A 13,417-nucleotide genomic window follows, 5' to 3' on the forward strand; every position below is an offset into this window, starting at 1 on the left:
GGCTCAATTAAAAACCACAGGCCTAACAGGGAATGCTGAATATTATTGTACTGTGAATCTTTCTCCCAATGTTTTTATTTTGCACCTTGAAAAGTTCGCAAGAGTTGTAACGAAACAAGAATAAAACTTCATCAGCTTCTTCAACATAACCCCATCTCACAGATCTTGAACCTAAACAAACATTAATGGATGGGGCAAAATAATCTTTTTGGGAGCAGCAACATCTTTCGGAACGGAAACAGTAAAAGAAGGTAGGTGACTCAAAGATCAGGCATGCCCTTTCCTGTTTTAGCATAATATGTCTGCTCCCAAACAAACTCCATTGGCGTGTCCTTAGGTCCAGCTGCAAAAAAAAAAAAAATCAAGAAACAAAAGATTCTGCCAAGTATTAATCCTCTGTATGCGCGCATAGTAGGAGCTATAAGTAAAGAATGCCATGTATAGAGATGTTGAGCCTCTACATACCAGTAGTGGGTCTTGGTGTAGTCCTTATCTTCAGAATCTCTGGACGAGGGATTATGGAACCAGAGGTGCCTGTGCCTCTGGCAACTCTTACTTTGGTTCCATCCTCTAGGTACTTTACACCAACCTTACAAGGCCTCCTGAGGTAGAAATGGTGTTATGTTAGACATATAAGAAACTTCTCGCTTTGAGTAAAATGAGTAGTACAAAAATGCGATCATACATACCCAGTGACGGGATCAACAACTTGGACATTTGAGGCGTGAAGAGGAGCCTCTACCGTGAAAATCCCTCCTTCATGATCAGGGCCTCCCTTTATATGCTTCTTGATCTGCCAATACAGAAGAAGAAGAAGAAAAAGACCATGGTCTCAGTGAGTAGCCAAAGACACTATCCCAGCAGCAAAGCTAGAACATCCAAAACGAAAAGAGTTCAATTTGAACAAGTTAAATCACTATGTAGCTAAACAAATGATGCTTGAAGTCAAATTATAAGAACCCAAATGAAGATTGATAACTCCATGATTAGTGTTAAGCTAGTGCTATGATCCTGATCAGTACATATTCTTACTCCCAACGCATAAGATTGAGCAAAGAAAAGAAAAAAAAAACAAGAAGATGCAAAGACAAACTCTCTCACCAGATTCTTTCCTTCAACAATGACGCGGTTCTGGGATCTGATGACACGCTTAATGGTTCCAGTCTCACCCTTATCTTTCCCGCGGATTATCATTACCTAAATAAAAAGACCAAACACCACATTAGACGAAACCAAACTGAAGAAGAGGTGTGAACGGGACTGTACTCTCACTCACATTATCTCCACGAAGTATCTTCCAATGTCTGATGAGTTTCTCAGCAGCTTTCCAACCCATAGCTTCTCAGATGAGAATCCTAACACATTACATCACACGCAAGACAAAAAGTTTCAATTTTTACATTTCTATCACAGAAACCACATGGTATCATGGAGAACCCAAATCAAAGATATCTATTACTTGAAAGAGGCTTACCTGTGACTGTGAGGAATTAATCGAGTAAGTGAAGCGCAACGATCGTCGAAGAAGCTTTATGTGATGACGACGACGGACTACAGGCGGCGTTAGCGACGGTGCTGAAAAAGGTCGGGAGTGTTTTCGATAACACTTCGATTAGTTGTTGGTCGGCCCAATTAACGTAAAGCCCACAGGCCCAAACAAAATCATTGGCCGTTGGAAAATATGTATTATTTGGACCTGAATCTCAAACTTTGGCGCCATGGCTATTGACTATATAATTGAATGAAACTGAATATTTGATGCAGTTCTTACATGAAATTACGTCTCCTGCAAGATGTATTGTCTATATGTCATGGTTCATTGCCAACAAACCATGTCGAATGCTCCTACTATCAGACTCCATCACGCTGGCCATGTTTGATTTGGGGATAACTTCAACAACACAACACTGGAAGAAACAGTGATTATTTAGAGTATCTTCGATGTAAAATTTATTTTTTTTCTATAAAATAAAATAAAATAGAACATATGATAAAAATATTTCAATTTTAGTCTATTTTTCATTTCATAATTAAAGAATCAACGACAAAGAATGAATTACTCCGTTTATGAAGTAAATTCTATTATGAAATAAAAAATAGAGTATAACTAAAATATATTTTATTTTATATTTAGGAGAAAATTGAATGGAGTTGGAGATGCCCCTTAAACCATATTCAAAATGTATTTCAAAAGATTCGAGATTTTTTAGTTATATCTTTCTTCTTTTTGTTAACGTGTTTCCTTTCAAAACTCCATGGATGATATCTTTCACACGTAACCATAATCTTCATTGGTTGTTCTTCTAACCATTCCCCTCTTTATCAATTAAAAAAACAAAAAACACAGCTGGAAATATTTATTTTGAGCATATATATACACAAATAGTCAAGTGCATGTCCAACCACAGTTCATTAAACTCCTCCACGTAAAAAAAAGAAGATAATGGCAACAGAGTCGCAACCTAACCACCAGAAGAAGCTAACGATTCCGTTAAAAACAAGAATCGCCCTCACCGTTATCTCCACCTTCACCGATAACGCTCAGCGTCCCGACGGCTCCATCAACCGCCGTTTCCTCCGCCTCTTCGATTTTCGCGCTCCTCCCAATCCCAACCCAGTCAACTCCGTCTCGTCCTCCGACTTCGTCGTGGATCCTTCCCGCGACCTCTGGTTCCGATTATACACTCCGCACATCTCCGGCGACCGTATCCCCGTCGTGATCTTCTTCCACGGCGGAGGTTTCGCTTTCCTCAGCCCCAACACTCATCCCTACGACAACGTGTGCCGGAGATTCGCCGGAAAACTACCGGCGTACGTCGTCTCCGTCAACTACCGTCTCGCGCCGGAGCACCGTTACCCCGCCCAGTACGACGACGGATTCGACGCCGTGAAATTCCTCGAGGAGAATCGCGGCGAGGTTCTCCCGGCGAACGCCGATCTCTCGAGGTGCTTCTTCGCCGGAGACAGCGCCGGCGGGAACATCGCGCACAACGTGGCGATCCGAGTTTCTCGCGCGCGTTGCTTCGCCGCCGTGAAACTCGTCGGAATTATCTCGATTCAGCCGTTCTTCGGCGGAGAAGAGAGGACGGAGGCGGAGAGGAGACTCGTCGGAATGCCGTTAGTTTCGCCGGATCGGACTGACTGGTGCTGGAGGGCGATGTTGCCGGAGGGAGCGAACCGGGACCACGAGGCGGCGAAACCGAGCGTGGTTGATATATCGGGTCTGGATTATCCGGATACGATGGTGGTTGTGGCCGGGTTCGACCCGTTGAGAGATTGGCAGATCAGTTACTGTGAGTGGTTACAGTTATCCGGGAAAAGAGCGACACTAGTCGAGTATCCAAACATGTTCCATGCGTTTTATATCTTCCCTGAGTTGCCGGAAGCTGGCCAGTTAGTTCAGCGGATTAAGGATTTCGTTGAGGAGCGCGTAGCTTCACTCTCAGCTTAACAATTTATGATTATTTAGTTAACTCGATTAATAATGAATTGGTATGCTTTTGATAAAAAATGTATTGAGGTATGCTTTTTATCAATTAAATTATCGTTATTTATTAAGGCGTGATTTTTTATAGATTAAAAAGTACTTAGATCTAGACCCGGTATGCTTTTGATTAAAAAATGTATTGAGGCATGCTTTATCTGTTTATCAATTAAATTATCGTTATTTATTAAGGCGTGATTTTTTATAGATTAAAAAGTATTTAGATTTTGATCCACACTTTGCAAACGCATAATATTGTCATATAAAAAAATTATTAATAACTTAACAAATATTTTGTTAATTTGTGAGAATTTTGTGTTTTAAAATATTTTTGTATTTAATTCAGTTCTTTAAAATTTAAACTGAACCGCAGTCAAACGGATTAATCCAGTGATCCGATAATTCGATTTAAGTTTATAAAAAAATCCATATTTTCAAAAAATCACTAAAATTTGATACTAACCGATTGAACCGATGGATGATCGATATATAATCCAATTTGATTTAAATTGTTATAGTTTCATAATTTGTCACCTTTCAATCTAAATTTTAAAATTCATTGTTTTACAATTTTATAAAATTATGACGTTTGTACATAATTTTAATAGAGAAAATGATAGATATAAAATAATGAAGAACTATAAATATTTCTTGTTCATATTACTCCTTTTATATAGCTTAATTAATTTTATTTTAATTGTTTGTGTAATTTATTTTGTTAATAATTTGATTTATATTATAATTGGTTTAAGTTTGTTGTTAACAATTAGTGTTAAGCATTTTCTTTAGATAACATATATTTTGAACATTTTTATAATTATTTTTGTTATTATATTTATCGTACAATGTATCACGTTTATATATATATATATATATATACTTTTCATGTAATGGCTATTATTGAATTATTATGTTACTTAAATAAATGATATAACCATTATTTAGGAAATATAAATAAATAATTTGTTGATTTAATTGATTTATTGTTGATTGAAATGTTTTGTAGTATTTAAACCTGTATAAATAAGTTCTATTTATTTTTCATTGTTTTAGAAATATTTTGAATTTTTCAATATTGTTTGGACACAAGATTAATTATAATGTTTTTTTGAAATATGGATAGTAGTATAAAAAAATGTATATTGTTTGGAAACATAGTTAGTAGTATAAAAAAGAAATTTTAGCGATTTAATGTAGGTTTAACTATAAATTAGAAGTGTGTGTTTAATTTAAAAACTTACAAAATAAAAGTTAGGCAGTGATTTAATGTATGTTTAACTATAAAGTAGATATTGTATTTAATTTAAAAACTTACAAAATAAAGATTAGGTCTAACAAAAGTTTTTGTTTTAGTAAGATAGATGATTATTCTAAATGTTATTATAATCCAGTGTTCACAATTTTAAAGTATCTGTTTGTTTTACACTTCACACTCTTCTATAAAATCTAATAAATTGTAAATGTCTAATCAGATCCGGTTCTGAGTACAGCCGAAATATTTGTTTTAATCTCTAAAATTTTCAAAAAAAAATATTAAATAAGTAAGTTGTATGCTTTCTAAATTATTATCAAAACAATTTGTTAAAATTAACCTAAAAATGTTTATTTTCCATTAAATTTTAGAATTGGTCATGTGCCTAGCACAAGATTTGTTTTATTGTATGAGTTGATTGCGTGTATGATGAGATCCAAGAATGCCAGCAAGTAGTCCATTCCTAGGAAAGACAAGTTGTTTGGTAGTTTGGTGTTAATGTGAAGCGCGCATAAATGCATTTCGGTAGCAAAGATTCAATGCCGATCCGGTTCTTATTTACTATATCCAGCTAACTTGTCTTGAAACACTCTTGCTGAGATTTGTAGTATTGTTTTGTTACGTCTACACAGAGACATGTGATTCTCCGTCCATTTGTCCTCATAAGTGGTGTGAGACGACTTTTTGTGCTAAACCAATTCATTTTGCATTGAGTTAGGTGAACTGTTTCTCTCTTCTAGATTCTCACAATAACTTCCAAAAGTAAGAAATGAAGTCTCACGTGTTGTATTTCAAGGTTAATTGTTTAGTGTGTCCCAAACAGGTTAACAATATAGAATGTAATGTGAATGCAGAGGCATTAATATTTGCAGTGATGAAGTGACTTTAGTAGGGTTCTTATAAATACAAGATACAAACTGTTTTTCATTTTTTTTTTTCCATTTATCATGAATAAATTGTTTGACAAGGCAACAAGGTGGGGAAATCTAAATGATTTGCAACTGACATAAGCCACATCCATTAGTAAACTATATACAAAAATCTATTATTTGTTAAACAAAAATCCTTTCTTCTTTCCCTTCTTTCTCTGCAGAGCCTGCAACCAATTAGCAAAACAAAAACAAAAAGTAAGTAACCTTATGGTTATCTCTACTAAATTGTGGCTGATTACTTCTCATTGTCTTCTAAAATTAAAAAAAAAAATTTACCCTCATGGTAAACAATCTCAGGGTGAGTACTATTGCATCTCTTGAGCTGCCAAAGACAACAAAAATATCAATCTTTATAATATTATTTGAGAAGTCAATTTCCTATGTGTCGCTCTCATATTAACTCTCACGATGGTTGATTACACAGATACCCTTAATGAATTAAAAATATTAAATACTATTATTTATTTTTTATTTAGTTTCCTTTTAAATAAAAAATTTCCAAAAACATATACCTATAATTAAAAAAAACAATTATAAAGTTAAAAAAAAAATTGAAAACGAAAATATATGTATATATATAATATGATTTCAAAAAACAAAATTCACAAAATAGTAATATTACATTTAAAAATATTTTTATATAACATAAATATACTTTTTAAGTAATAAAATACTTTATTTATATCTATATTTTCTTAGATGAAAAACATAAATTTGTATATGATCTGATTTCATTAAGAAAAATTTACACAGATAATCTTGATATTAGAAAAAGAAATAATATTTCTTTTAAAACATAATTTTAAACAATACAAAAAAATTCAAACTAATAGAAGTATTTTTACATATCTATTTATTTTCTTAGAAGATTAAATAAAATAATTGAGAAACATAAACTGATATATGTTTAATTGACTAAAAATAGTTTATAATTAGTATTATTGAAGTGTTTTATTTATTTTTCATATATTGTTTTGACTATAATATCTTCCAATTACATCAAAAAAATATTGATAAATTATATTTTACTTATATAATATTATTTTCAAATAAAATAACAATTTTGTTTACTGCTTATTTTTAAGAGATATTAAAGACAAAAAAAATTGTTGATCAAATAGTTGCAAAATAGATATATTATATTTTATCATTATTAAAGTTATTTGTTTTCTTAATATAAAATTTTCTTTTAAATTTTATGTTTGTGTAACTTAATATAGACATAATCAAAATACCAAAGGCATAAAGTTATTTAGAATAAATTTTAGTTTCCATTCAATAAATCAAAGGCATAAAGTTATTTAGAATTTATAAATTATTTTAATTATTGTAAAATATTAATATGAGTTCATGAACTTCCAAAAATGCATCACCTACTTATGTATGTAACTTCCTATTGAGCATCACTTTATTTTTTAATAGATTTTAAAAAACATCAATATATAATTTGATAAATATTATGAAAATACATACATGTTTAAACGATAAATAAAATTGATTTGATTTGACTTGGTTATAATAAAAAGTAATTATATTTCATTTGAATTTGAAAGAATAACAGTAACTCAATATACTCACAACAGGAATGATTCGACTAATCTAACTTATATCTAAAATCATAGATTTAACTACGATAAAAATATATAATTTTATTAGAATAGTAATTTATTTTATAAATATAAATTATAGAACAACTCAAAACATATTAAAATGAAATAAAATATTAATTAACTGTTACGATTTAGTTTTTTTCTAAAATTTATATATATGCATGAGACTTGAGAATATTATCGTGATATTAATTTATGTAATTTGGAATCAGACACTTTAGTTTATTTTATTATTTTTTTATTCTAAACACAATATATCTGAAGTTATACATAATCTTCATAAAATATATTTACATATTTAAGACAACAACCACCTAAATGCAAATAAGAAATTAATCAAAATTTTAATATATTTAGAATAAAAAATATTATAGTTGAATTCAGAGATGCAATCCCAATTACGCAAATGATATTTAAATTGATTGTACAAACAACAAAACCGATTAAATATAACATATATAAAATCATATGTATTATTAAAGCAATATAATATTATAAATATAAATGATGCATACAAATTATAAATTAATTTAAAATTAAAAGTAAATAGCAATCAATTATTATAGTATATTTACTTCAAAAACATTTATATCCGTGCATGAGCACGGGAAAATCACCTAGTACCTTATAATGGGGGATATGAAACAGACATAGATTGAACAATAGTGTATCATTTATTGGATCACAGTGTGATTCTATCCCCTACACTTGTCTATCTAATTCTTACTGAGATTCCACTTTTAGACAAGCTCACAAACCAATGGACCAAGATGAGATGCATATACTGAATAAATCGGCTTTTAAACTCGCAAACTGACCTAAACAACTTGCATCAGGATCATCAAACTAGAAGCGTTCTTATGGTCTACGTTCCACTTTTGCAAGAAAGTTGAGTTCTACTTACCAGCAAAGGTCTGCTGATCCATGATCTCCTCGTAAAGTATACTCAGTACCATTAGAACCAGTTATAACAAATTCTTCAGGCTGCCCAAACGGGATTGTTACCTAGAGAGGTACCAGAATCAATATTTTAATATTAGTCCCAGACGGCGATTTATTTTATTATGAGAAGAAAAGACAGAGACAAATAAGGCAGAAGGTCTTACAGAAGTTGAAGATGAGAACTTTTCTGCAACCATGATATCGTTACTACACTTGATACTGTAACCTTCTCTCTTAATAGATAACATAGCTTCTTCCCATATATTCAAGAAACCAGTCTGTTCAAAGCCGCATGCATATGAAGTATTAATCCAAAAAAGGTCAAAGAATACATATATCCCAAACATAGGAGTTGGAATAGAAAATGTTAATACCGAAACAGAAACTTTGTATGAAGCATGACCACTATGAAGAGTCTTCTCTATATGGCTCTGCATCTCTGGATCTGTGAAAATATAAAAGAGGGTTACTGCTACCTATATGTACTCCAAGCACGTCTCAGATTTAAGGGAACCACTTATGGATAAACTTACGGCAAGCTATCTTCCGATTTTCATTGGCAAAGACCTTGACAAGCTGCCCCTGAAATCAGAATGTAAAGCAAATGATTAATGCAAACCACATGAAAAATTAAAACTAAGTCTGCAGGCTACAATACTGTAAGAACACCAAAAGCAGTTCTCATGCTAAAAGCTAATCTTATCTTCTCACGAGCTTTTAGCATGAAGTCTATTCTGATTTTCACAGAAAAGCAATGTTCAAGAAATCGCTAGGTGGAGGTTAGACACCTTATTGAGGATTATTGTTTACGCGGGCGCCTAGATCGATTTTTTTGAAAGCATAGACTGATGTTTTAAAAAATCGGTTTGAAAAGATTTTGTTCAGATCCGATTTACCCCTAGGCGCCTCATTTTTATAACAGTGCAGAAAGAGTTACTCTAAAAAAAAAAAGAAGATCTCATTCATACAAAAAGATACTAACCTTGCGGTTCCTGTCATCCAAGCTGAACTTCAATAGCAAATAATAAGTCAACATCATCAGCAGTGACCAGATAGTTTGGCTGCTTTGCTCCTGCATTAATGTTCATATGTCCATATCAAGTTAAAAGAAACAAAAGAGAAAGATAACTTCCAGAATAAAGATATTGTCAGCAGGAGAGAAATGTACCGTCAATGTAATTCACAGATCCATCTTCTAAATGAGAACACACCCACTGCAAATCATGAAAAGAAAGATAGATTTAGATGCAACTCAAAACAAGTAAGAAAAACATTTACCTACCTCAAAATTACAGCTTGTTGTTCCATTAATAGAGTAACACACGCCTGAAGCTCATGTCCAGGATAAGGCTCTCCTGAATTTGTAGGTCCTTATAGCTGGCAACGGTCATCATCCTCATCTGTCGAATAGTAGTTCAAAACATTGAGACAAGTGAAAGACCGTAAAATGAATTATAATATTTCCATTATGATTAAATCCCTAACCTCATCGGATGAGGAAGACGGTTCTTCAAGAACGGGAGACAAAAAGAGGAGAATTTGAGGAGCTAGGAGGATCATCAAACGCAGGCACATATGGTGAATTTTTGGTATTATCTGACTCTCCTTTTGCATCTTCCATCACTATCTTGCTGAGAGGCTCGAGAAACTGAACATGCTTAGCTGGAGTGTCCTCTACTTGCTTCCAGCCCACGAGATTCATCTTCACTAGTCGTACCAGGTTGTTGCTGAGGCATCTCAAAACCTGGGAAGTGACTGGGTACACATAAAAACTCATTTAATCATCTAAACTACTATTCAGTAAGCATACAACCAGGAGATCACTAAGAAGCTAGAAAATGATTATAGTCATAACAACACCTTATTTGGTCTATGAATAATCTGATTCTTTTGAGAAGTGAGATTATCATGTCTCCCAGATGGGACATGAATTTATAAAAACTAAGCATAGGAAAAAAATCCTTTGAACAATCAACGTGCAGGAAGGAGGGGGTATTAAGAATAATTAGCCAATAACAAGGAAGTTGCAGGGTCAGCACAAAGATTCAAGAGTCAAGATTAACTGCCAAAAAATATAATGACTTTTCAGCTTGTTTTTATAAGTCAAGAATCATCGGTACAATCACAATGAATCAAATGACTTTTAATTTTTTAAAGAAAAGTTAAGATTTAATAACAAACAAAGAGGCAAGATGTAGCCATCACTCCCTTTTCTCCCCTCATGGGTAACAAAGTCAGTCTTCCGGATTAGATCCAACTCTAAGAAAGAGAAGAAGCTAAATGTTTTGTTTGTAGTTATTTGGATGATATAAAAGTGAATGAAGGATCCCAACCCTATGATATAGGCCTGCGGGTTCAGGTAGTTCGGTTTTTGGTTAGCTCGGTTCAATATAAATCTTACCGATTAACCCGAAATAAAGTTTGGTTCGGTTTGGTTTTTGAAAACCCTACTTGAGTTTTTTATTTCGGTTATTTTGTTGATATTTCGGAATAAGTTCGGTAATTTTGGTTAGTTCGGTTCCGGCTTTTGGTATGGATTAGTTATAGTTTTTTGTGCTAGTAGTTTGGAGGATACTGTTTGAAATAGCAATCTATTGCAGTGGAAAACTAACCCGTCACTAGAGGCGAAAACCTTCTAGAATCATCAAACTGGAAACTACTCATAGTGAGCTACCTGGCTCATCTTGATGCCAGCGCTTAGAATCCCACTCCATGGCTGTTTGATCATATAGAGAATCCTTCGTCTGGTGAAAACACAAGAAGTAATATAAGACTCAGTTCATTTCAAAGCTTATGATATAACAACACTGAGGGATATGAACGTACTGAGTGGGTTAACGCCTACACCAACTGGGGAATCATTTGAGTGGTTCACATCTGACTGCCAAGGTGCTAATTGATATTCTGACTCCTTTAACTTTGTCTAGTGCATAATAAAGAATTATAAAGAATCATTCATCAAAGGTCAGGCAACCGAAAATGAAGCAGACACGGAAACAGTAAACATACCTCAGTAAGAAGGAGCTTCTCTTGTAGATGCTTAAAATATAACCTGAACACAAATGTAACATATCTATAAATATTATTCACTAATGCAACGAAACACCTCAACTAATATGTTATTTAGAAATCAAAGATAAAAGCTAAAAGCAAAATATTTACAAAGAATACACAACAACAAAAATTGTTAATATTCCGACAAAAGTTATGACAGAAAGACGAAAAGATAACAAGAGACATCACTTAAGATACTGGAACTGACCTTCACATTGCTAACAATAGACTGTGCATCAGAAACCTGTGGTTGTAGAGAATACTCAGATAGAAGAGGCAACAGTATGATACAAATGTAGATTCTCTTGCTGGTAGCCTGAAAAAAGAAAGAAAGAAAGGCTCAGTCGCACTATGAAGTGGTCCAAAATGTTGCGACACTGAGGTGCCAGAGGCAAATCCAAATTTTGCAAAATTCAATCATTCATAGTGTTCACTCTAAAGGGTACCAAGATACAAGATGATAGTACCTGTAAGGCATATGTTAGCGTATATTTTCTTCAAAAATCTCTTGTCTGTAAAAGAGAACCTTTTGAACCGGGACAAACATGATATTCTGCTGTTGATTTTTGTTTAAATTTTTAAGTTAATTTTAGTTTCATAAGATATTAAAAACTTATTAATTTCAATCTTATTGTATTTTATTAAATGTCATAATATGTATAAACTGGAAAATCTTATTATTTTTTCTATAATTATAGGATGTACTATATACAAAATATTTGAGAAATTGTGAAAAATGATTTCCCTCATAATTCGGTATATATATGGGAATTATGATGATGATGATGGTTTGGCTGTCTCTATATAATTGTCAACAACTTTTGATTGTAGTATTCTGCAGTTAACATATTTCAAGATCAAAAACATTCAACGAAACGTATATATATCGACGTCTCACATAGTTTTGTTATGAATCTAATAAAATAATTGCAAGAAGACATAATTTTGCAAACATTTTTGTTCCTATAAGGTATAAACGTTGGTTGACTAAAATGTACAATAGGATAATGATATTCTTTCAATACAAGAAAAGTAGCCATATTGACTACAAATTACGAATACAGAAGTGTGGTCTTAATTTTACGAGGACTTTAAATATATATTACGACGAAATCAAATTTGAACTAAACGTAAACCTAGAAAGACAAATTTTCATCGTAAATTTGTCGTAAACGTACGACAGACGATCTGTACATGTCGTCGAAAAGTTGTTGTTACATTACGACAAAATTACATCAACACCTTTGCATTTAATTAACGGATAAATTACGAATAAAATAGAAGATTGTTGAAAACGTGATAAATTTCGCATTAGGGAGGACAAACTTAAGCAAAGACAAAACTGACAAGATAATTACCATCAATAGAAGTAACTTCTTTCCCAGTAAACTCCAGCAACTGACTGACAGAAGGTTGGTTGTGGCACGACCAGTCGGTTTTATAGAGATACTATGCAGTAGTGCCTCGTGAGCTAGATCCATGAGAGAGATCTTCTTTATGATCTATTTCACATGAGTTGATTCTCACTACTTTATAATATATGTTATCAATGTGTTCAATCTGGATTCATGGATCAACTTATGCCAACAGAAGTTTGCTCTTGACAATATCACTGAAGCCTGCATTGATTCCGGTGTATCAGAATCAGCAACTTGTGTTGGTTGAAGGTGCAACGATTTCAGAACCGACTAGATATCGACATTTAATTGGAAGATTGATTTACTTGAGAGTAACGAGACCTTAGTTGCCGTAAGAAATCCGTACTCTTTCCCAATTTATGCAAGCTCCGAACAGGAGCATTGGGATGCAGCCATTTGTGTGGTACAATATCTGATATGGAACAGAGAATATTACTTAAGGCAATGCATACTTTGACTTGAGTGCTTGGTGTGATGCAGATGAGGGTATTTGCCATCAAAACAAAGATCTTTTAAACGGCTGGTTTCTGTTCTTATTCAGTTAGTTGGGTTTCTCTTGGTTCTTGGGAAAACATTCAACACAAAACATACTTCGCTCGTATAAGGAGGCAGAATACTAAAGCAATTTCGGATACAATTAAGGGGTTTTTGCCAAAACTAACCCACAACTTGATTTTAATCCCAAACCTATACCCAAACTTGAATCAAATGCAAAACTAACCTAA

The 13,417-nt window shown here is 33.0% G+C and overlaps 2 protein-coding genes and 1 pseudogene across 2 annotated transcripts; 1 reads left to right on the forward strand and 2 right to left on the reverse strand.

Annotated features, from left to right (window-relative positions):
- Window positions 1–23: 23 nt before the first annotated feature.
- On the reverse strand, window positions 24–1,653 carry LOC106364080 (50S ribosomal protein L24). Its single transcript, XM_013803722.3, has 6 exons — window positions 1,475–1,653; window positions 1,277–1,355; window positions 1,102–1,197; window positions 690–793; window positions 466–602; window positions 24–343 (listed from the first exon to the last, which is right to left on the reverse strand). The coding sequence occupies exons 2-6, from the start codon at window positions 1,334–1,336 to the stop codon at window positions 261–263; spliced, it is 480 nt and encodes a 159-aa protein (XP_013659176.2). The 5' UTR covers window positions 1,337–1,355; window positions 1,475–1,653; the 3' UTR covers window positions 24–260.
- Window positions 1,654–2,336: 683 nt separating this feature from the next.
- Window positions 2,337–3,558, forward strand: LOC106428411 (probable carboxylesterase 18). The gene has a single exon (XM_013869169.3). The coding sequence runs from the start codon at window positions 2,444–2,446 to the stop codon at window positions 3,449–3,451; it is 1,008 nt and encodes a 335-aa protein (XP_013724623.2). The 5' UTR covers window positions 2,337–2,443; the 3' UTR covers window positions 3,452–3,558.
- A 2,096-nt stretch (window positions 3,559–5,654) lies between these two features.
- On the reverse strand, window positions 5,655–11,821 carry LOC125577986 (annotated as a pseudogene).
- Window positions 11,822–13,417: the final 1,596 nt, after the last annotated feature.

This window comes from Brassica napus, chromosome A9, assembly GCF_020379485.1.
Source record: "Brassica napus cultivar Da-Ae chromosome A9, Da-Ae, whole genome shotgun sequence".
In the NCBI taxonomy this organism is placed as follows: domain Eukaryota; kingdom Viridiplantae; phylum Streptophyta; class Magnoliopsida; order Brassicales; family Brassicaceae; genus Brassica; species Brassica napus.